Source organism: Tasmannia lanceolata, unplaced genomic scaffold, assembly GCF_043159265.1.
Source record: "Tasmannia lanceolata isolate RefF3 unplaced genomic scaffold, GAP_Taslan_0.1 ptg000013l, whole genome shotgun sequence".
In the NCBI taxonomy this organism is placed as follows: Eukaryota; Viridiplantae; Streptophyta; class Magnoliopsida; order Canellales; family Winteraceae; genus Tasmannia; species Tasmannia lanceolata.
This window is the reverse complement of record NW_027518690.1, coordinates 8632777-8655107: the sequence shown is the minus strand read 5'-3', so window position 1 is coordinate 8655107 and position 22331 is coordinate 8632777. Positions and strand designations below refer to the sequence as shown.

Genomic DNA, 22331 nt, shown 5'->3' with positions numbered 1-22331 from the left:
CCCAAAAAAACCCTAAGGGGTTTGTTTCCCAAAAGGCATATCTCGAATGGTCTGTTGCATCGACAGCAGCCACCTCGGGAATGAAGACAAAATATGTCAGATAGAGAGCCTTGGTGGCTGCTGTCAGATGTGACAGACCTTCCTCGAAATGCCTTTTGAGATGGACCCTAGCAAATCCCCTGTTTGAAATAATAAAATTGACGGCACAAGTATAGAGCTCTCTACGTATCATAGTGTTTGAACCATCCAAGATTTTATGGGCACACCCTATCTACGTGAAGGTCAGAAAATGAATGGTTTGGATCATCCAACCAATGTGGACCCCACAGTATTTTTGGTTTACCCCCATTTATCTACAACAGCGTCTGTACACTTGTACTTTCTCATTTGTGCACACTTTACCGTGGCAACCTGTTGTGAGTCCAAAACCAATTAGCTTGTGCCCAGCACTCTCCAGTTCACGCAATTTATACTACCATTTGACAAAGGAGGAGAAGAGACAGCTTCTCCATAAGCTAGCTCCATGTGCAATGAATTTTAAGGTCCTTGGAAAGTATTGTGCAATGAATGTTAGTTCCATCATTCCATGTGCCAACGGTAGGAGTACAACTTGGGTCGGGCTCAGCCCGACTGGTTCAACCCGATTTTAACTCAGGATGGGTTGGCATTTCTAAAATCTGCGTACCCGAACCCGACCTCCGTCCTCTAATTTTTCTTTTCTTTTCTTTTGGCTATGTTATTTTCTTGTATTTTTCTATGGGTGATGATATTTTCACCCCCCTGCAATACTTGCACACCCCCTTGATAATGTGATTTGACATAAAGTTGCCCACTTTTCATGTCAAATTAGGTTATAAGTGGGGTGTGCACGTAATGCAGGGGGGAGTGAATATCATCTCCCTTTTCTATTTGGCCCTAGGTAAACCCGAACCCCCGACTCTGAATCTCATCTAATTTTATCTTTTGATTTTTCTTTTAGTTATGTATTTTTCTAGCACCATCTGCGAGTGTCACCTTGACATTAAAATCAATAAAACCCTCCTATTTGCCACCTACTAGAAGGTATATCAGCAGATTATTCAAGTTAGTCCTAGGGGGTGTCATTACCAATATTAAGAGAGAGAGAGAGAGCATCATTCCCAACAAATCCAAACAAAATTTCACCTTTTTGTGAATTCACCGGACATGCAAATTATTAGCCAGGCTGCTCCAGGGAAGTCAATGCTATATTGACAACAAAACAAGGGGGTTTTGCTGATGTGGCATCCAAATGCCAAGCAAAACCCCTAAGCCATCCTAGGATTTTGTGCAACCAAACACTATTAGGGGCCGTTTAGATACGCAGATTTTAGAATCTTGGATTCCTTGAAAATCGCAGTTAGGAGATGAGAGAAGGAGACTGGCTGTTTCTCTTCTCTTTAGAATCTTGAATTTTAAGTAAGAATTCCAGGTTTTAGAAATCTCTCCCCCATCCTGAGATTTCTAAAACCTGGAAACCTGGGATGATCTCCTGCTCTCTTGCTGATGGAAAGAAAGGTAAGAAATTAGAAAACGATGGCTGGTCTCCTTCTCTCTGAGATTTCTACTACTTGGAAACATGGGATGATCTCTTGCTCTCTTGCTGATGGAAAGAAGGGTTAGAAATCAGAAAACGACGGCTAGTCTCCTTCTTCTCTCGCCTCCCAACTACGATTTTGAGGAAATCCAAGATTCTAAAATCCGTGTATCCAAACAGCCCCTAAAGTGTTTGGTTGCCAACCTCGAAGAGTAGTGAGAGGGGGTGTCATTATCAATATAGAAAGAGGAGAGAGAAGGAAGAGAGGAAGAGAGGAAGAGAGAAAGAGAGAAAGGGAAAAAGCAAAATTTCACAAGCCAAATTCCTTCTTTTTGACAAATTTCGTTTTGAAAGGAGGAGTAGCGACATCGATGCCACGTCACCATACATGCAATTATCGCCTCTGAAACTTGCCCGGTAGTCTCAAAGGATTTCGATGCTACATTGGCAACCCTGGACCATAAGGTTGAAGAAAAGCACATTTTTTTGCTTGGTAAATCCTTGAGATGCCAGGCATGTGGCAACCGAACAGATTAAGGTGAAGTTGTCTCTCCCGTGCCACCAGGAATAGACAAATGTGTGTGTCACACGTGTGTATGTGTGTGTGTGTGTGTGTGAGAGAGAGAGAGAGAGAGAGAGAGAGAGAGAGAGAGATTTAAATGCAACGACTTGTTTGATCTTCTTATTATGTCTATGCATTTCTTATTGATTTTTGCTGGAGGCCGAGAAAGCTCACTGAATTGTGCCAGCAGCACCACCAGCAATGGTGAACCTTGTTGCCACAATGGTCCTTCCCGCCACACCCAAGGTCCTGATGAACATGCGATACTCGTTGAAGCTCATCTCACTGTAAACATGACTACCCATCTTCTCCACAAGTGCCTCCATCGGTCCTATCTTCTTGTTCCCGTCTGGATTAAAGAACACCACAAGTGACATCCTCTCCTTGTCTCCGTTCACCGCTGTCCTGTGATCGACACTTTTATAGATCCCGTTGGAGACTATCTGTTGAGATGAAGGCAACATGATTAATTAAAACACTAATATATATTCCAATAAATTCTATTCTATATATTGAACAACAATGTAAATAACATACTATTATATATTCCAATCAGGGGTATCATGACCCTAGTTGTTCTAAGTGTTGCTCCTGCTATTGTATCATCTTTCTTTATTTAATAAACTGGTAGGGTTCCGTCTAACCATAGCTTACCCATTAAAAAAACAATGTAACTAACATTGATTCACCTCGAGTTGGTCGGCAAGGATGATGACCAATGCATCCTTGACGGGAGGGACGTTGAACCAGACACCATCCTTGTTGACCTGCAAGCCCGATACTTGGTCCTGAAATATGGCCGTGAAGCAGCCGGGATCGGTGTGTGGGGCCAGGCCGAGGGCGAGTTCGGGCTGAGGGCACTTGGGATAGTAGTTCATCCTATAGCAAGCCCCTACACCGTCTTCACCTCCAAAACTCTCCAATAAAGATCCCCTCGGAAGGCCCAAATCCTCAGAAAAGATGTCAAGCAATCTCTTGCAAAGGGAAAACACTCTCTCCCCATACTCATTGATGGTCTTCCTGTGGATTGAGATCAATAAGAGAAAGTGCAATGAGAGAAATTGATTACCACCATCCTCAATAACTTACTCCATCCCATGCAACAAGCCTAGATCATCTAAGTATGTGGACTTTTGTTGCCAGTAGTCCAGTACAAAAAATTTCTCAATCACTTTTTCCTTCAACATAAAAAAAAGAAGGAAATGGTATTAACACTGCCCCAATTTCCCACTTCTGTTTGTCTTTTCATTAAAATAACAACATTAGTAGGAAGGGAAATGATAATAAAAGGCAAACAGAGCTGGGTTGAAATGTTGGAAAGGGGAAGTGAAAATATAATTATCACTTTCTTCCATTTTGGTTTATTACTTTTTGAGGGAAAAACGGATGATCAAAAATGGATTTTTTTAGGGAAATGATTTCAGCCCTCCAATGTTTTGATAAACATGCGCTCACTTGTTTGTCGTGTAGCATTTAAAGGGTTTTAAGAGCTTTTTGAGAACCGTGATATCCTCTGACATCCCTTTAAATGCTACACGACAAACAAGTGGAGCTCATGTTTATCAAAACAGTGGAGTGCAGAAATCATTTCCCTTTTTTTAATGTCAATTAAAAAGCTTTTTCTTATAAAGAATTTTTGTAGGATCAAGCAAGTTGACAGTCTAAAAATCTAGTTTTCACTTTATTTTCAAGGAAAGTGACGCAATCTGAGCGGAGCCTTTAAAAAAAGGTCAAAGTAAAGGAGATGAACATATATATAGTTATGTGAAGAAAAAGACAGACAAATTGTGGTGAAAAGGCTAAAATTTTTGGAAATATCATTTTTCATTTTTCAATAGGAAAACCAAGAAAGAGGCTCCACTAGTGAGCTCTATCAATAAAATGAATGTGATGCAAATCCATAAGAAGAGTTTTTAATTGGTGAGCTCACGGGAGTGTACTTTTGAATGGCTTATATAATCACCTGATCATATACAAGAGTGAAAAATGAAAAATGAAGGGAAATGATTTCAGCACATCTATGATTTTGATACATGCGCTCATGTTTCTTGTCTTTTTAGCATTTAATTGTCACGTGAGTGCTTTTTTGGGGACAATAAAAACCCTTTTACTGCTCTCTTTAAGATAAGAAACATGAGCGTCATGCATCAAAACATGTTTGTGTTGAAATCATTTCCTAAAATGAAATAAATGATAAATGGAGTTGTATTACATGGATCAAATAGGTGACTTTGTGGATGGTTTTTCCAAGGGTGCCCTCCAATTTAGGATTGCACCCATGTCTTTGTCGGTTGTGAATTTTCCAAATGCAGGCCAAAGGTGACTTTTCTCTTTATCAAGAGCAAAAAAGAAAGTGATTAAAAAAATGGGAATCTATTGCCCTTCTATTTCTATATAACGTGAAGTAAGCAAACACCCGGCCCGTAGGGACAGCTTATTTTACTTTTTTAATTCTCATTACATATGCAGTTAGGCAACATGGATCTAATGGGCTGCCCTTTGAGGCTGGGTTTTTGCAAAGGTGCCCTTCAGTTTGGCACTGTTCATTTTGGATTTTGAAATTGATTTTGAGTTCATATCTGATTACTGGACTAAAAATTGTGTTTAATGAATTCTCTAATCTAATCCAATACAAATCTCTCTCTCTTAACCCAATATTAAGAGGGATGAGTGTAACAAGCCTAACACAAGCATGCATATATGTTATCATTTGTAATATACCAATATCAGCTGCTAGTAATCTCTCTCTACTCTAACTCCTTATGTCCATTAATTCTTCTCTACTTTCTTAAGGGAAGGGCACTTTCAGTTAGATAAAATCTTGGGGTCAAGTAGATTAGTTCAACAACACTAGTGATATATGTAATTGAAATGAAATAAAGAAAGGATTACCTTTGATGATCCCGAATGTAAACCGCAAATTCGTAAGCAAAGATCAAAGGAAATATGAAAGAAAATAGAGTGAGTTTAGTGGTAGAGGCACGTTACGGAATAACGCTACCCGTAAGATAGATTATTGCCCCAACGACGCTTGGTATGCAATCGTGTTTTCTTGCGACCTATCTCCAGGATACAACACCACTTTCTTTGTCGTTGACGGTGTGCACACACCGGCTCGGACCTTGCGAACAACGGTTGATGCCGAAAAAATTGCCCACTTAAAAAAGAAACTTGCAAAGCTTTAAAAAGATTGAAACTTGCAAAGCAGCACTCAAGAATAGAATGAATAGAACATTCAAGAAGAAGAAGTCATGTGTTTGTGAGAGGAAAAGAGAACTTGCGTCTTGTATACATTGTTGATGTGTATATATATACACTCTTCATCATATCTCTATCACTCTCTTAATGCACATAACGTTTACAAATAAAGACAAAAAGAAAAAAATGTATAAAGCATTCAAAGGCAATTACATATTGCACAGTAATGATGGAATTTCAACCGTTTGAAATTTGATTCACATAAGACAAAAGAAAAAAAACTTTAAAGGCAAAGTATTAAAAGCTTTAAATGATTAAAAAATCCAACAATTCCCCACATGAATCAAAATTCAAATTCAAATTCAAATAAAAATAATATATGGGCAACTTTGAAATATCATGCACTGGGTGAAGGTGTTTTGTGGACTTGAACCTCCACTTAGTGTTCACATATAGCAGTCTATAAAAGTTCAAAGTGAACTACGTCTTGAACTAAGAACTTCAAATCATAGACTTTCATATATTACACACACGATACCGGCAATGTAACCGTGTTCTATCGGAGTAGCATATTTCGGTCATGCGATGATCCTGTTTCATGAGCGCTCTAGAGAAGAAGCCTTAATTCTCATAGGAAGCGGCCCCACTTCCACACTCATATAGGTGAGTCCATCAAGGGTACCTGTAACCACGCACCTCACTTATAAACAACTATAGACCCATTTAGAGCAAAGTCCTTCTTCCATATCGTTACAGTTAGCACTATTTACATCTTAGGGATAGGCCAAGAGAAGTCTTTCGTTCTTTTTAAAATTTAAGTATAGTGCTTTCACCGATCACTCGAATAACTTGTTTTTCCCATTGAACCTTAGGATCTCAAGTCATATAGGTTGGGTTGCCGTTATTGGTGATTCTATTTGATAGGCTTTAGCCTCATCCTTCTTGATGTTTCAGCCACTAGCCTTTTTGCTAGTCATTTGATCAGTGGATCTGCCAAGTTTATCTCTGACTTTACAAAGTCAATTGCAATTACCCCATCTGAAAGTAATTGCCTCACATTATTGTGCCTCAGACGTATGTATCTGGATTTACCATTATATGTTCTGCTCTTAGCCCTTGCTATTGTAGCTTGGCTATCACAATGAATAGAAATAGTTGGAATTGGCTTACACCACATAGGAATATCTGCTAACAGATTTCTAAGTCATTCCGCTTCTTCTCCTGCTTTATCTAAAGCAATAAATTCAGATTCCATGGTGGAACGTGTTTTACGGGTCTGCTTAGTAGATTTTCAAGCGACAACACCACCACCCAAAGTGAAATCATATCCACTTGTGGATTTAGTTTCTTCTGAATCTGAAATCTAGTTTGCATCACTATATCCTTCTAATACAGCGGGATAACTACCATAGTGGAGTCCAAACTCCATTGTGCCTTTCAAATATCTTAAAATTCTGAGAAGTGCATCCGAGTGATCTTGACTAGGGTTACTCGTATATCTACTTAGCCTACCAACTGTGTAAGCTATATCTGGTCTCGTGCAGTTCATTAGATACATTAAACTGCCTAAAATTTTGGAGTATTCTAATTGAGATGTACTTTTTCCTTTATTTTTCTTAAGTTTTGAACTATGATCATATGGTAAACTCAATGGAGTACTATCAAGTTTGTTAAATTTTTTAAGGATCTTTTCAACATAATGAGATTATGTCAAAATAATCCCTTCTGAGTTTCTAATTATCTTAATCCCTAAGATTACATCTGTCAATCCAAGATCTTTCATGTCAAAGTTTTTTGACAAAAGATTCTTAGTGTCATTTATGACATCTACACTTGTTCCAATGATTAACATATCATCGACATAAAGGCAGATCAAAACTCCAGAATTACCTTCAAATCTACTATATACACACTTATCAGAATCATTTATGGTAAAACTACTTGATAACACTACTTTATCAAATTTCTCATGCCATTATTTAAGCGCTTGTTTTAAACCATAAAGGGATTTTATAAGTTTACACACTTTATGTTCTTGACCAGGGACAACAGTAATCCTAGTTACAGGAGAATAGGTGTCAAAAAAATATATCCCTTCTTTCTATTCAAAACCTTTGGCTACTAATCTAGCCTTAAATTTTTCTATAGATCCATCAGTTGTAAGTTTCTTTTTAAAAATCCATTTACAACCTATTGGTTTGTACACAGTAGGTAAATCCGTTAACTCCCATGTGTTATTTGACATAATGGATCATATTTCACTATTTATAGCTTCTTTCTAGAAGTTTGCATCCAAAGAAGACATCGCTGCCTTAAAAGTAGATGGATCATCCTCTACCAAGAAGGTATAAAAGTCAAAGCCAAAGTCAGCAGCTTTCTTTACTCTTAGACTTCTTCTAGGTTCTACCTCTAGGTTAGCTTCTTCTTTTCCTCTTTTTCTTCCTTTAGGTTCTTGGTTTTCTATATGAGGAATACCACAACTACTAGATGTAACTTCTATTTGAGGTAATAGAGTTTAACTCACACTTATTTATTTATGAGGAAACACATCCTCAAAAAATTCTGTATCTCTAGACTCTAATATAGTGATCACATCGATGGAGTAATGTTCAGATTTCACCACTAGAAATCTATAAGCTACACTATTTTGTGCATACCCTATGAACACACAATCCACTGTTTTAGATCCTAACTTTGTTTTCTTAGGGGGAGGTAAGCTCACTTTAGCTAAACATCCCCACACTTTAGGGTATTTAAGACTTGATTTTGTACCTTTCCATAACTCGAATGGAGTTCCATTTTCATTTTTATAGGGTATTTTGTTTAATATGTGACAAGCTGACAATAAGGCTTCCCCCCACATGTTGAATGGTAGCCCTGAACTAGTTAACATGGCATTTACCATGTCAATTAGAGTCATATTTTTTCTTTCTGCAACTCCATTTTGTTGTGGAGAATACGGTGTTGTCACCTCATGAATAATTTCATACTTTTTACAATATTCAGAAAATTCATTTGAGGTGTATTCACCACCTCGATCTGATCTAAGTATTTTAATCCGTTTGTCTAATTAATTTTTCACTTCAGTTTTATAGTTTATAAATTTTTCTAAAGCTTTATCTTTAGATTTAAGAAGAAATACTATTGCAAATTTTGATTTATCATCGATGAAGGTTATAAAGTACATATTTCCTCCTCTAGTAATATTGTTCTTGAGGTTGCAGACATCACTATGTACTAATCGCAGGATTTCTAAATTTCTTTCTATTGATTTAAATGATTTTTTGGTAAATTTTGATTGAACTCATATTTGACATTTTGAATTTTGTTCAATGGATACTTTTGGAATCATGCCTAAGTTCATCATTCTTTTTATAGATTGAGAGTTTACATGTCCTAATCTACCATGTCACATATCATAAGATTCAATAATATAAGCAGAAAACTCAGAAACTTTATTGATTTCATTCATAGATACATTGAGCTGGAATAAATCCCCACAAGCATAACCCTTTCCCACAAACATCCCACCATTGGTGAGGATAAACTTACCAGATTCGAAGAGGAGCTTGTAGCCGTGCTTTTTCAACAAGTAGCCAGAAATTAAGTTCTTCCTGACTTCTAGAACATGGAGAACTTGGTGCAGTGTAAGAACCTTGCCGGAAGTGAGCTTGAGATCAACCTTCCCTTTCCCCGTGACCTTAGCCGTTGAGGAGTTACCTATGAAAAGCATTTCACTTTCATCTACTTGATGATAGGCGACGAACGCACTTCTGCCACAACAGACATGAACAGTGGCTCCAGTGTCTACCCACCAATCACTCACATTGAACACCATGTTCACTTCAGAGTCTACGGTTATAAGCTTCTTCACTTCGGTTCCGTGAATAATAGTCCCGGATTCCATCATATTGGCTTGAGGAGCGGGTTTCGCCTGAGAGTTTCCGACATTTTGGGAAGTGTCTTTCCCCTTTCGATGTCGACATTGTCTAACATAGTGTCCAAGTTTTCCGCAATTGAAACAACCTTCTTTCTTCTTATTCTTGTATATCTTTTTGTTACTTTTGAAGTGGTTTCGATTTTTCATCTTCTTCATGTTTTGATGAGACCCAAGACTTCTATTTGACTTCTTTTCACTAGTCTTAGCAAGATTGGCTTTAGAGAAAAGTTTCGACTCCTGATTCTTTGTCATTTTGATCACGATTCCTATGTTCTTCTTCAATTCACTCCGGCATCCTCGATTTTGTACTTTTTATCTAAAGCTTCCCACATTTCTTTTGTGATCTTCATTCCACAATACACATCATATAATGAATTGGTCATGGCACTAAGTATGTAACCACGACACAAAAGTCATCATTTTTCCATTTTCGTTTGACATCAGATTGAGCGGGTTCATGTTCTTCGAGACTAGGTTTGGGTGTGCTCAAGTTATAGGCAACTTTAAGAGTTGAAAGTCAAAAGAAAAGCGTTGTTGCCAACGCTTGAAGTTCAATCCGTCAAACTTCTCGGGACTAGTGTAATCTTCACCGACCATGTTGAACTAATCCAAATAATCTATCTTCAACATGTTAGATAAAATCTTGGGGTCAAGTAGATTAGTTCAACAAAACTAGTGATATATGTAATTGAAATGAAATAAAAAAAGGATTACCTTTGATGATCCCAAATGTAAACCGCAAATTCGTAAGCAAAGATCAAAGGAAATATGAAAGAAGATGGAGTGAGTTTAGTGGTAGAGGCACGTTACGGAATGACGATACCCTTAAAATAGATTATCGCCCCCACCACGCTTGGTATGCAATCGGGTTCTCTTGCGACCTATCTCCAGGATACAACACCACTTTCTTTATCGTTGACGGTGTGCAAGCACCGGTTCGGACCTTGCGAACAACGGTTGATGCCGAACAAATTGCCCACTTAAAAAAGAAACTTGCAAAGCTTTGAAAAGATTGAAACTTGCAAAACAGTACTAAAGAATAGAATGAATAAAACATTCAAGAAGAATAAGTCATGTGCCTGTGAGAATAAAAGAGAACTTGTGTCTTGTATACAATGTTGATGTGTATATATATACACTCTTCAACATCTCTCAATCACTCTCTTAATGCACATAACGTTTACAAATAAAGACAAAAAGAAAAAAACATATAAAGTATTCAAAGGCAATTAAATATTGCATAGTAATGATGGAATTTCAACCGTTTGAAATTTGATTCACATAAGACAAAAGGAAAAAAGCTTTAAACACAAAACATTAAAAGCTTTAAAGGATTAAAAAATCCAACACTTCCGTCATTTCAAAATTATTTAATAGGGTTCTAAAGTGTCCCTATCACTTCGAAGAGGAAGAGAATATCATTACCTCCCAGAACTTACAGCACTCTTTATTAAGGGAAAATGACCAAAAAAGGGGCTTTATTATGATAATGACGTGTGAAGGGGGGAGATTTGAAAATGACAAATGTAGAGTGATAGTGACTGGTTTGGGACTTTTAAGACCAAACTACCCCTCAGTTCAAAATCGTAGTTTTTACTTTTTTCAAACGTTAACCTTGTTATTTTCACCTCTCTCTCTCTCTCTCTCTCTCTCTCTCTCTCTCTCTCTCGCCAGCCCTCTCTAGTGTGATCTCTCCGGCCATCTCTCTCCGGCCTTTCTCTCTCTTAACGGCACCCTCTCTCTTGAAGGCACCCTCTCTCTCCGGTAGCCTCTGATTCTGAGCGGACTTCCTCTCACAGGTTGGTACACTCTCTCCCTCTCAGTTGTTTTTTTTTTTTTGAGATTTTATGTTAGGATTTTGAGAAAATCAGTTTGGAAACAAAAAATTAGGGGTTTTGAGAAAATCAGTTTAGAAATCCATGGTTGGGAAAATCAGTACTCTTTCTCTCTCTCTCTCTCTCTTAGCTGTGAAAATCAGCAACTAAACCCTTATTGTTTGGTTTAAACCCCTAATTCTTTTAGAAATCTATGGTTTAAAGCCCTAAAGTTTGGTTTAAACCCCTAATTTTTTTAGAAATCTATATTTAAAGCCCTAACGTTTGGTTTAAACCCCTAATTTTTTTAGAAATATACGGTTTAAAGCCTTAAAGTTTGGTTTAAACCCCTAATTTTCCCCAAATATTTTAGAAATTATTGGTTTAAACCAAATATTGGTTTAAAGCCCTAAAGTTTGCTTTAGAAATTCAGTTTAGAAAACCCTATATTTTCCCAAATCAATTGAGAAAACTCTATATTTTGGAAAATCAGTTTAGAAAACCCTATATTTTCCCAAATCAGTTGAGAAAACCCTATATTTTGAAAAATCAGTTTAGAAAACCATATAATTTTCCCAAATCAGTTTAGACTCAAACCAAAAAGTTAGGGTTGGTACTCTCTCTCTCTCAGTTGGGAAAATCAGCAACTAAACCCCTAATTTTTTTAGAAATCTATGGTTTAAAGCCCTAAAGTTTGGTTCAAAACCCTAATTTTTTTAGAAATATATGGTGTAAAGCCCTAAAGTTTGGTTTAAACCCCTAATTTGTTAGAAATGTATGGTTTAGAGCGCTAAAGTTTGGTTTAAATCCCTAATTGCCCCCAAATTTTTCACAAATTATGGGTTTAAACACCCAAAGTTTGGTTTAAACCCCAAAAGTTTGGTTTAAACCAAAAATTTGTTAGAAATCATTGGTTTAAAATTGAGAAAATGAGTTTAGAAAACCCTATATTTTCCCAAATCAGTTGAGAAAACCCTATATTTTGGAAATCAACCCTTAAGTTTTGAAAAACAATGGTTTCAACCAATATTTGATAGAAATATTTTGTTAAAACCCTTATTCAGTTTAGAAAACCCCTAATTTCTGGGAACTCTATGGTTTAAACCAATAATTCTCACACATTACTGGTTTAAACCCTTAAATGTTGAATAATAAATGGTTTAAACCAATAATTTTTGAAAAATCATTGGTTTGAATCCCTTCTATTTCGAAAAATAGCCCTTAAGTTTTAAAAAATGATGGTTTAAACCAATATTTCTTTTAAATCATTGGTTAAAATCTCTATTTTTCGAAAATCAGTTGAGAAAACCGGTATTTTTTGAAAATATATGGTTTAAACCAGTAATTTCTCACACCTTATTGGTTTAAACCCCTAAATCTGGAATAATAAATGTTTAAATCAATAATTTATGACAAATCATTTGTTTAAACCCATTCTATTTCAGAAATCAACTCCTAAGTTTTGAAAAATAGTGGTTTAAACCAATATTTGATATAAATCATTGGTTTAAACCCCTAAATCTTGAAAAATCAATGGTTTAAACCAATAACTTATGAGAAATTATTGGTTTAAACCCCTAAATCTTGAAAAATCAATGGTTTAAACCAATAATTTATGAGAAATCATTGGTTTAAACTCCTAATATTTGAGAAATCGGCTGGTTTAAATCAGTTGTTAACATTTTTTCATCACATTCTGTCTGAACAAGTGCAAATCTGATTTATTGGATTTGATTTCATCTTTTCTACCTAGTGATCATCTCATCAAACCATGGTAATGCCTCCGTTATTCTTTTAAGCCTTATGTTTTTTTAAATGTCGTATATATCTGATAATGGTTTGTTTTGTAGGCGTCTTATGCTACGTCGAGATGCTGCCCCTCCAAGTTTTACGACTTCTTCAGGTCCCTTGAGTTGAGGAAAGCACATACTGATATGCTAGAGAGCAGCCCAGGCCATTTGGGGCCTTGCTTAATCTAGAAGGTCTGAAATTGCACAAGGCAATAGTGACTGTCCTCGTGCGATCTTGGATACCTAAGTCGAGGGCATTTAAAATTGGTGGCATATTAGTCCCCTTTGAGGTCAGGGACTTAGCATTGGCATTGAGCCTAAGCCTTATAGATGATAGAATACGGATAGACTGGCATTCGACAGAGGAGGTCGAAGGTTGGAGGTTTGCCGGTACTTGGGCGAGATTTGGTGAGATTGCAGATGTTATCAGGGCAGAGTCTAGATCGGATGAGATTGCATCGGTCCAGGAGACAGTAAGACAATGAATTCTCAAAAATTATTGCTTCAAACCATTTATTTCTCAAACTTTAGAGATTTAAACCAATAATGGGTTAGAAACTATAGGTTTTAAACCAATATTTTTTTAAAAATTAGGGGTTTTCTCAAGTGGTTCCAGAAATATTAGGGATTTAAACTAATGATTTCTCACAATTTATGAGTTTCAACCAATAATGTATGTGAACTTAAAAGTTTAAACCATTGATTTGTGAAAATTTAGGTCTTTATCAACTGATTTATAAAATACTAGGGGTTTAAACCAATAATTTGTGATCAATTGTTGGTTTAAACCATTAATTTTTTTAAAATTAGGGGTTTTCTCAACTGATTTGGGGGTTTAAACCAGATATTTTCTCTACAGTATTGGTTTAAACCATTAATAGTTCAAAACTTAGTGGTTTAAACCAATAATTTGTGACAAACTGTAGGTTTAAACCATTGATTTTTCATAAATTAAGGATTTCCCAACTGATTTTCTAAAAATTTGTGGTTTAAACCAATGATTTGTCACAGATTATTAGTTTAAACCATTGATTTTCCAAAATTTAAGGGTTTAAACCAATAATGTCTGAGAAATTATTGGTTTAAACCATACATTTTCCAATAATGTGTTCCCAATTATTAGTTTAAACCCTTGTTTACGGGAACAATAACTGAAGGAGAACAATAACTGAAAAAAATTAGGGGTTTTTCAGACTTTATAGGAACAATAACTGAAAAAACTGAAGGAGAAAGTAACAGTCAGAAGGGTACCAACCTGAGAAGCGCGCCGCCGTGTGGGGCGCACCCTCTTTTGTGCCGATGACGAGGAGAGAGGGCTGGCAAGAGAGGTAGAGAGTGCCGGAGAGAGAGAGAGAGAGGCGGGAGATAAAACGCTGGAGAGAGAGAAAGAGAGTCGGGAGAGAGAACGCCGGAGAGAGAGAGAGAAGAGAGAGAGAGGGGGGTGAAAAGTGGGTGTAAAGTAGTTTGGGGCTCTCAAAATAGTACAGCTGAAGGTAATCATCACCTGCAATTTGATTTGATAGGGGGAGAGAGAGAGAGAGGAGAGGGAGAGAGAAAAACGTACACTAAGGGCATTCTCGTCCAAAAAACTCTGCATTGGTCATTTACAACTCTCCCCCTCTTGACAGGTCATTGTCATATCAAAGCCCTTTTTTTGTCATTTTCTCTATTAAAAAAATATGGTTATTTTGATTTAATTTTATTTCCAAATGGGATATTAAGGCCTCTTCGGAAGCCTTGAATCGTATCATTTCGAGGACAATTATAATCCTTAGTTGCAAATAATTATATTTTATTTCAAAACCCATATGCAAGTAAGATTAAATGCTAATAATTTGAAGAAAACCCTGGAATGCTGATTAATTGCAAATGATTAAATGAAAATAAGTTGTAGAAAACCCTTAAATTCTGATTAAATACAAATAATTGCCATTCAAAAAATAAGACTAGATGCAAATAATTTGCAAAGGTATCCAATTATCCAAAAAAGTTATCCTTACATGGTGCTGCTAGGGAAACCTAGAGTGCAACCGATCAAATCTCTCACGCCACATGGCATAGGAGGGTAGTTTTGCTTTTAAGAAAACAAAAAGCCAAAATTAAAGGAAAAGATTTCTGGCATGCGTAAAGGCTATTTGTTTGGTTCCACTTACCATATCATTATTGTAACTTAAATGCTATGCACTAAGAATAGAAAGGTGCATGCATAATGTAAGAGAGAAAATCTCTTTCACTGACATCTCTTCTGTTTATTAAGTAAAAATAAAGGAAGGGCAGTGATAAATTCACCCCCTTGGAAGAAGAAGAATACACCCCTTTAACAGAAACCGTAGAGTTTTACTGCTTCTACAGTTGACCCTTAACAATTTTTGGTCTTTAAAACTTAATGATTTCTGTTATGGGCAGTGATAAATCGACCCCATGTATCTTAAATCGACCTCCATATAGGGCAGTGCTTAGAGAGAGAGAGATATGGGGGTCGATTTAAGATATTAGGGGCTCAATTTATCACTGCCCTTCTGTTAAAGGGAGTGTATTCTTCTTTCAAGGGGGTGATTTTATAACTGTCGTAAAGAAAAGTGCATGCATATATATATATATATATAAGAAGAAAATGGGACCTATAGTCGACTGGTTGAAGAGGCCATTTCTGGTAATCCTTGGTGGCAGAGAATGGACGAAGGTGATGAAAGAAATAATCATTCCAATCCAAGATGATGTCCTTCTTCACCCCGATCCGACTCCCGTAACCTTCGTAGCTCACCGGATCATTTGCGTACTTAACCTTCTCTTCCATCGGCAATTCGAAGAAACTCCGAGAAACGTCCATGGCCGACGCCAACAACTCCCTAGGGATTCCATGATTCACCACCTGAAACACGCCCCACTCCTTGCATGCCGAGGAGAGTAGATCCTTCATGGATTGATCAAAGGAGGATAGATCCACCACAGGGGGAGCTTGGGTCGTATCAAAATTAGCTGAGACTTGGTTGGTGGGTCTGATGTATCTAGGTGGTAGTGTTTTCAACCCGGTATTGGCTAGCTCTTGTACCCTTTGGATGGGCTCAGGCCATTCCAACACAGAAGAGATATTACTAGCCATGTGAATGAATGTTGTGTAGAGGGGGGATTCTCATCTCTCTTTCTCCCTCTATTTATAGATAGAGTCATAGGCCTTCTCATTAGAGTCACCAACTTTGTGAAATAGAAGTAAAAAGGTAAAAGCTTTCATTTCCTATTATTAGCATTGTAGGGTTGTCACTTGTCATTTACGTGTCAATTTTTCAAATTCATCCAAGCAGGATTACACTCTTTGACTTGTCTTTCAATTCAAAAGAAACGTGACTATAAAGAAAAAAAAAAGGAATATATATTAATTCTAAAGATTTAATATGATGTGTACGATTTTTATAAGTACACAATTATTTTTCTTTTTTTAAAAAGTACAGTGGGACCCACTTCCCAGGATGATCGAAACCGTTAAAATCATCTCCATAGGATGACCCTAACCCTCAGATCTATAACATCTAAATCGGAGGGTTTGGATCATCCTATATATGGAGATAATTTTAGGGAGATGTTATCAGCAACTACTGTATTCTGATGAGGGCACTCCTCACTTTATTAAAAGTATAGTATGGCCCGCACCATAAGATGATCCAAACCGTCCATTAGATGGGCAACTGCCTAAATAGGTTGTTACCCAAAAATTATTTCCATAGGTTGATCCTAACCCTCCGATCGATAGAGGGTTAGGGTCAACCCTCTAACAATAAGATCGGAGGGTTAGGATGAACCTATGGTAATGATTTTTGAGGCACAACTTATTTAGGCTGTGGACGGTTTGAATCATCCTATGGCGCGGGCCATATCTTACTTTTAATAAAGTGAGGAGTGCCCTCATCAAAATACAGTAGTGCTGATAACATTTCCCTAATTTTATGGGGTAATAAAGTTTATTTACATTGTGTAGCAACGAATGGACAGTTTTGGATCATTCTATGAAGTGGGCCACGCAGTAAATTTTGAAAATTTATGAACCTGAGGGTTAGGATATATATGATTTGTGGCCCAACAAATGAACGGTTTGGATCACCACGTGTGTAATAGTAGCTGAAAGAGGGATAGAGTGAGTAACGATAAACGAGGGAATCACAACACGTGCTGAACATGATGATCACGTGTCGTGTGGTGCGTAGAGCTTTCTGCAAATGCATCTCCCAACTCCATTTTCTTCGTGTGAACTCAAAAAAAAAAAAAAAAACACACGCGCGAAATTCAATAGCCATGTGCTAAATCCCCTATCTTAATACCGACCATCCAAATTTCTCTCCCTCTCCCTCCTCATTGGCTCCGTGTTTTGATAATTGCACTAACTCATCTTGTCTTTTATTATTTAAATAGCGGTCAAAAGTCATTGTAGTTCCCCAAAAGCACTGAAGCCAATTAAAAAGAAAAGACAACCAGAGTTTGTGCAATTATTAACACATGGTAGTGCCAATATCAGTAGCCCTAATGTAATTCTCTTACCATGAATGCTTCTGTCGGTAGCATAGTTAACAAAACTCCGTTTAAAACACGAGTTTTATTGGTGTGCTGTTTAAAACTAAAACTCCGTTTAAAACACAAGTTTTATTGGTGTGCTGTTTAAAACTAAAACTCCGTTTAAAACACGAGTTTTATTGGTGTGCTGTTTAAAACTTTTACAACGAATAAAACTCTGTTTCGAATTTTTGCCTTCCCGTTGTTTTGCCGAATCACGTTATGCTAACTATGACTAGGTAGTGCCCACTAGGTATGGTGAGTCCCATCCAATAAATATCAATGATACAATTATCTAATGAGAAATGATATATTTGCCCCGGCCCTTATCTTTCCCCAGGCTAACCCTAATATAAAAAGCGTAGCCATAAATATACTAGAAGAGTGGCCGGGATAGAAAAGGAGGACTATATCACTTCCCTTATCTTTCCCCAGGCCAACCCTTTTTGAGTCTTTGAACATGTACATATTAACCATGGTTGCAAAATGTGTCAATAGGAAGTGAAGAGGAGACTTTGTAGAGGTTTCCAAGTTGACTGCAGGAGGAAGTGAGGAGGAGACTTTGCAACCAACTAAACAACTCCGTATAATTCTCTGAGTAAATGAAGCCGACAAAGAATAATAAAATGTCCTTCAATAATTATAACTTGAGAACTGTGAGTACCCCCACACGGAATTGCCAAGGGAAGTGTATTTATGACTACTTTTTTACATTAGAAGTAGTTGTCCCAAGTTTTTTTTTTAAAAAAACAAGGGGGCGAATGTATCATTTCCTAATTTCCAATTCAACTGTTGGTGGTGTTCTCGGGAGTCCACCCGGTGACGAGCCTCATACACATGTGATAATAATCACGTGCATATTCATGGAAAAGAAAATTAGAGGTCAACTCCCGCACATATCAAAGAAAACTCATGGCTTTAGGGTGTTACTCGGGTCACTCTTTTACCTTAAAATCGGGTCGGGTTCAGGTTGATTCCTATTCTTTTTTTTAGCAAAAGCTCAACCTGGCCCGACTCGACCCGACCCAAGTTGCACTCCGGCTATAGTGAGCCTTACTCATTATAAAAAGGAAATGATGATTAATCATGCTCAAGTGTAGTAAATATCAACAATGTGATTTTACAATGTTGACGGTTGCAAATTAAAAGCAAATTGGCATGTGTGTTTGGTTGCACAAAAGCCGGGATGGCTTAGGGGTTTGGCTTGGCATTTAGTTGTTACAACAAAATTCCTTGTTTGGTCTCCAATATAGTACTGACGTGTCACTCTTGTCCCCTCCCTATGAAATTCAAGCTAAAATCCACAAATAGATGGAATTTCGCTTGAATTTCTTGGGAATAGTGCCTTATCTCTTCCTCTTCTCTCTATATTGGCAATGAAACCCCCAACCACTATTCACTGAGGTTGAGAACCAAACACTGCATACTCCCAAGTTCAGTAAATCCAATGCTTCCCTCCTCTCTGTCGACTACATACACCACTACTCTTCGAGCTAAATACCCGCAACCAAACACTTATTTAGTAGTTTTGATTCTCTAGTTTAGGATCAATTGTTTTTTTTTTTTTCCCATTTACATTTTAAGTAACGAGTTAGATTTAGGGCGTGTTCGGCAAGGCTTCCCATTCTCTCCTGAGAAGCCAGGTGGAAACAGAGCATGAGAATCTTGGAAGCGACTCCGAGTCGCTACGAAGAATCCTATAAATCAGTAATGGAAAAATGAAAAAATGAGGAGATGCATAAACGGGCTTTGTGGGCCGGGTGAGCTGAAGGATATTTTTGGGATTCTTATCTTTCTTCATTCTCGACACCTAAAAAAGAGGCGGAAGAACTCCTCATAATGGTTGCCGAACACAACCTTAAATCTCTGTCATAACCGATAATTAGTAAGTTTGCAATTAATGCCAGTTTTTTCAAAAGTAATTTTGTATTGTAGAGCTCTCATCATCAGTGTTTAACAAAAATTTAATCATTATTTAGAGTTATAAATGAACCCAGCATTACCTTGACTTTGAGGAGGACTCACTACATATCCAAAGTCACCTTTGACCCTGTACACTAATCTAGGCTGCAACTCTTTGAGGAGGACTCACTACATATCCAAAGTCACCTCTGTTTGGTTGCCGGGTTTTTTTTGTTCCTCAGAGTTATGTGGGAGAAAAAAATACCCTGGGAGATAGGTGGGAGAAAAAAAAGTCCTAGCAGTATCCTGGTAAAATAAAAATCCCATGTTTGGTTGACCGGATTATGGTGGGAAAAAAAAAAAACCTTTGTTTAGTTGCTTGAACTGTTGGGTAGAAAAAAATTCTTCTCAAGCTTATTTTTGGTTCCTGAGTTTATTTTTATTCCTGGGGTTATCTTGGGATGGGATGAAAAGGCAATCATTACAAAAGTGGGATTAAAAAATTCACCCCACAAGTAATCATTACAAGAGTGGGATTAAAATAAACCAAGTGCTAAAAGGCAACCAAACATGGGATGGGACAAAAATTTAACTAACTCTTCCTGGGACAAAAATTTAACTGGCAACCAAACAGAGCAATTAAACCCCAAAATCCAATGATCATCCCTACAATAGTTAGCAAAACGTGATTAGACAACGAAACAGGATGGCAAAAAATCGAGTTTAATACGGTATTGGTTAAAAAATAACATGGTAAAAAAAAAAAAAAAAAAAAAAACAAATAGAAACACAAGAATGAGTTTAAAATTTTGTCATTTACAAAATATGGTTGTGGTAAAATTGGAAAGTTGGCCGAAAAATGTGTTTAAACTGTTTAAATGTGTTTGAAACCCGTTTTAAACTTGTTTAAAACGTTTCCCTTAGAAAAAAGAGTTTTTTTAGTTGTAAAAGTTTTAAATGGAGTAATAAACAACACACTAATAAAATGCGTTTTTTTTTTTTTTTTTTTTTTTCAACACCATTTAAAATGGAGTTTTGCTAACTATGATCCCTACAAATTGCCCGTTTAAACTTTTCAGATAGTCAAAACTACCCTCATTGCATTTCACCAGTCATTCATCTCCATCGTCATAACATGCAATTTTTATAAGTTAAAATGGCTGATGATATCTGCACGGCAATGTTTAGACATTGGGGCGAAATCACTGTGTCTTTTATTATTTAACCAACTTCTAAAGGCTATTATAATTCTGAGAAAGCTCTCCGCAGCCAAATAAAAAGTGTGAAAAAAGGTGAGCTCGCTCCTCAATTTTATAAATGAAGTGGGTCACATATAAGTCGAGGTAATACTTCAGTCCCAACATAATGACATGGGACCCGACCCAATTTGGAAAAAAAACAGGTTAGATGGGTTAGGTTAGGGTTGAGAGATTTAGAGGCGGGTTGGGTTAGGGTCGACCATCCTCAACCCGATCATCGAATTGGGTCAGGTTAGGGTTGAGGGAATGCTATCTCAGGTTAGGCTACCCGACCCGAGTTGCACCCCTACATGGGAGCCACCAAATGAAATTTCCACTTCACACCTTTGTCCATTGAAGAAGAATGTAAGAAAAGCACCTCGATATTCACCGAAAAAGAATCAAAGTTGCATGAAAGCTGGAGGTGATTAATTAATTGATCACCCAAGCAGAAGATCATCGGATACCATAGTTGTATTGCCACACTGAGTTTCTAGAGTCCCTTTCCTCATTTAAAATCTGGTTTCCTTTCTTGGAAAGGAAAAGAAACTGATGTCACAAAATACCCATCTTTTTAACAAAATGTATACGCACTTAGAGCCTTTGATCATTAATTGATAGCCATAATTCTACTCCTCATCTTAGCCCATATTTCTACCATACAACAAAATATAACACTCATTTATCGCCATAGAAAGCCGGCCGAATTTAACATTCTACATGGAACAGTGGAGAGATTATTCACAACAGCTAGCAGCAAGGGGAAGGTAGAGAGCTTGAATAGGGTAATTCCATTAAAATACTAGATAAATCTGAAAAAAAAAACCAGAGGGAAATTCCTATGGAACAGAAATATTGGGGCTGTTCGGGAGAGGAGGAGATGATCCAGATTTCGGCAATCACAGTCGCTGTTTTCTGGTGGGCGGAGATAAGAAGGCGAAGGGAATATTGAAATCTCAGATATCAGCTGAAGACTATTTGCTCATTGGGAAATCTCAGATATCAGCATAAGAGAAATCTCAGATAAACATGATTTGCTCTATATTAAATCCTAATAACTTATTGCTCATTGGGGAACCTCTTGTGCTCGGTCTGACTAGGCAGGCAGGAAGCAGAGGTTGGGACAAGTCAGAATAATATCTAATTTATGACAAATTGTGTGGCTCTTCCCATGTGGGATTATTAACAGAAGCTCCAAGAAACAATAGGCTGATGATCTCAATGGCTGCATCTTGAATTTTAAAGCACAGAAAACCAGAAAAGGCAGGTTGACTTTGGAAGTAACTGGATATAATATCAATCTGTCATATATTATGTTTATATCTATCTATATTCTATCTATCTATCTATCCATCTATCCATAATATATACTAAGCATGTATCTTTCCATTGTCATTCGCTTTCTTTCCATGAATTTTTTTTACTATAAAACCTTTTCTTTATGGCTCATGTTTTGTTCTGATAGGGTGGACCCTAACACTTTATAACCAAGCATAGCATGGGTGGGACTAAGGGTGGGACTACTATTTTACACTTTGGGTGATGGGGTGGGGCCCAACATTTTATAATCATGCATGTCATGTGTGGGGCCCACCATTTTACACCTCATGTTTAGATGTGGTGGGCCCATCATCTCAACCCAAACTCACGCAAAGGGTGTGCCCCCCATCTCTAACCACACCATCTAGTGGAGCCCACCATTTTACACCATGTTTTGATGGTATGGGGCCATCATTTTACACCCATGCTTAGCATGGGCCCAAGAATACTAGTATAATATAAATATATAA

General features: G+C 37.2%; 1 protein-coding gene across 1 annotated transcript; it reads right to left on the bottom strand.

Moving 5' to 3' along the window:
• Nucleotides 1-2159: 2159 nt before the first annotated feature.
• Nucleotides 2160-15993, bottom strand: LOC143890777 (jasmonate-induced oxygenase 1-like). Its single transcript, XM_077395460.1, has 3 exons — nt 15481-15993; nt 2807-3137; nt 2160-2560 (listed from the first exon to the last, which is right to left on the bottom strand). The coding sequence occupies exons 1-3, from the start codon at nt 15960-15962 to the stop codon at nt 2288-2290; spliced, it is 1086 nt and encodes a 361-aa protein (XP_077251575.1). The 5' UTR covers nt 15963-15993; the 3' UTR covers nt 2160-2287.
• Between the last annotated feature and the right edge of the window lie 6338 nt (nt 15994-22331).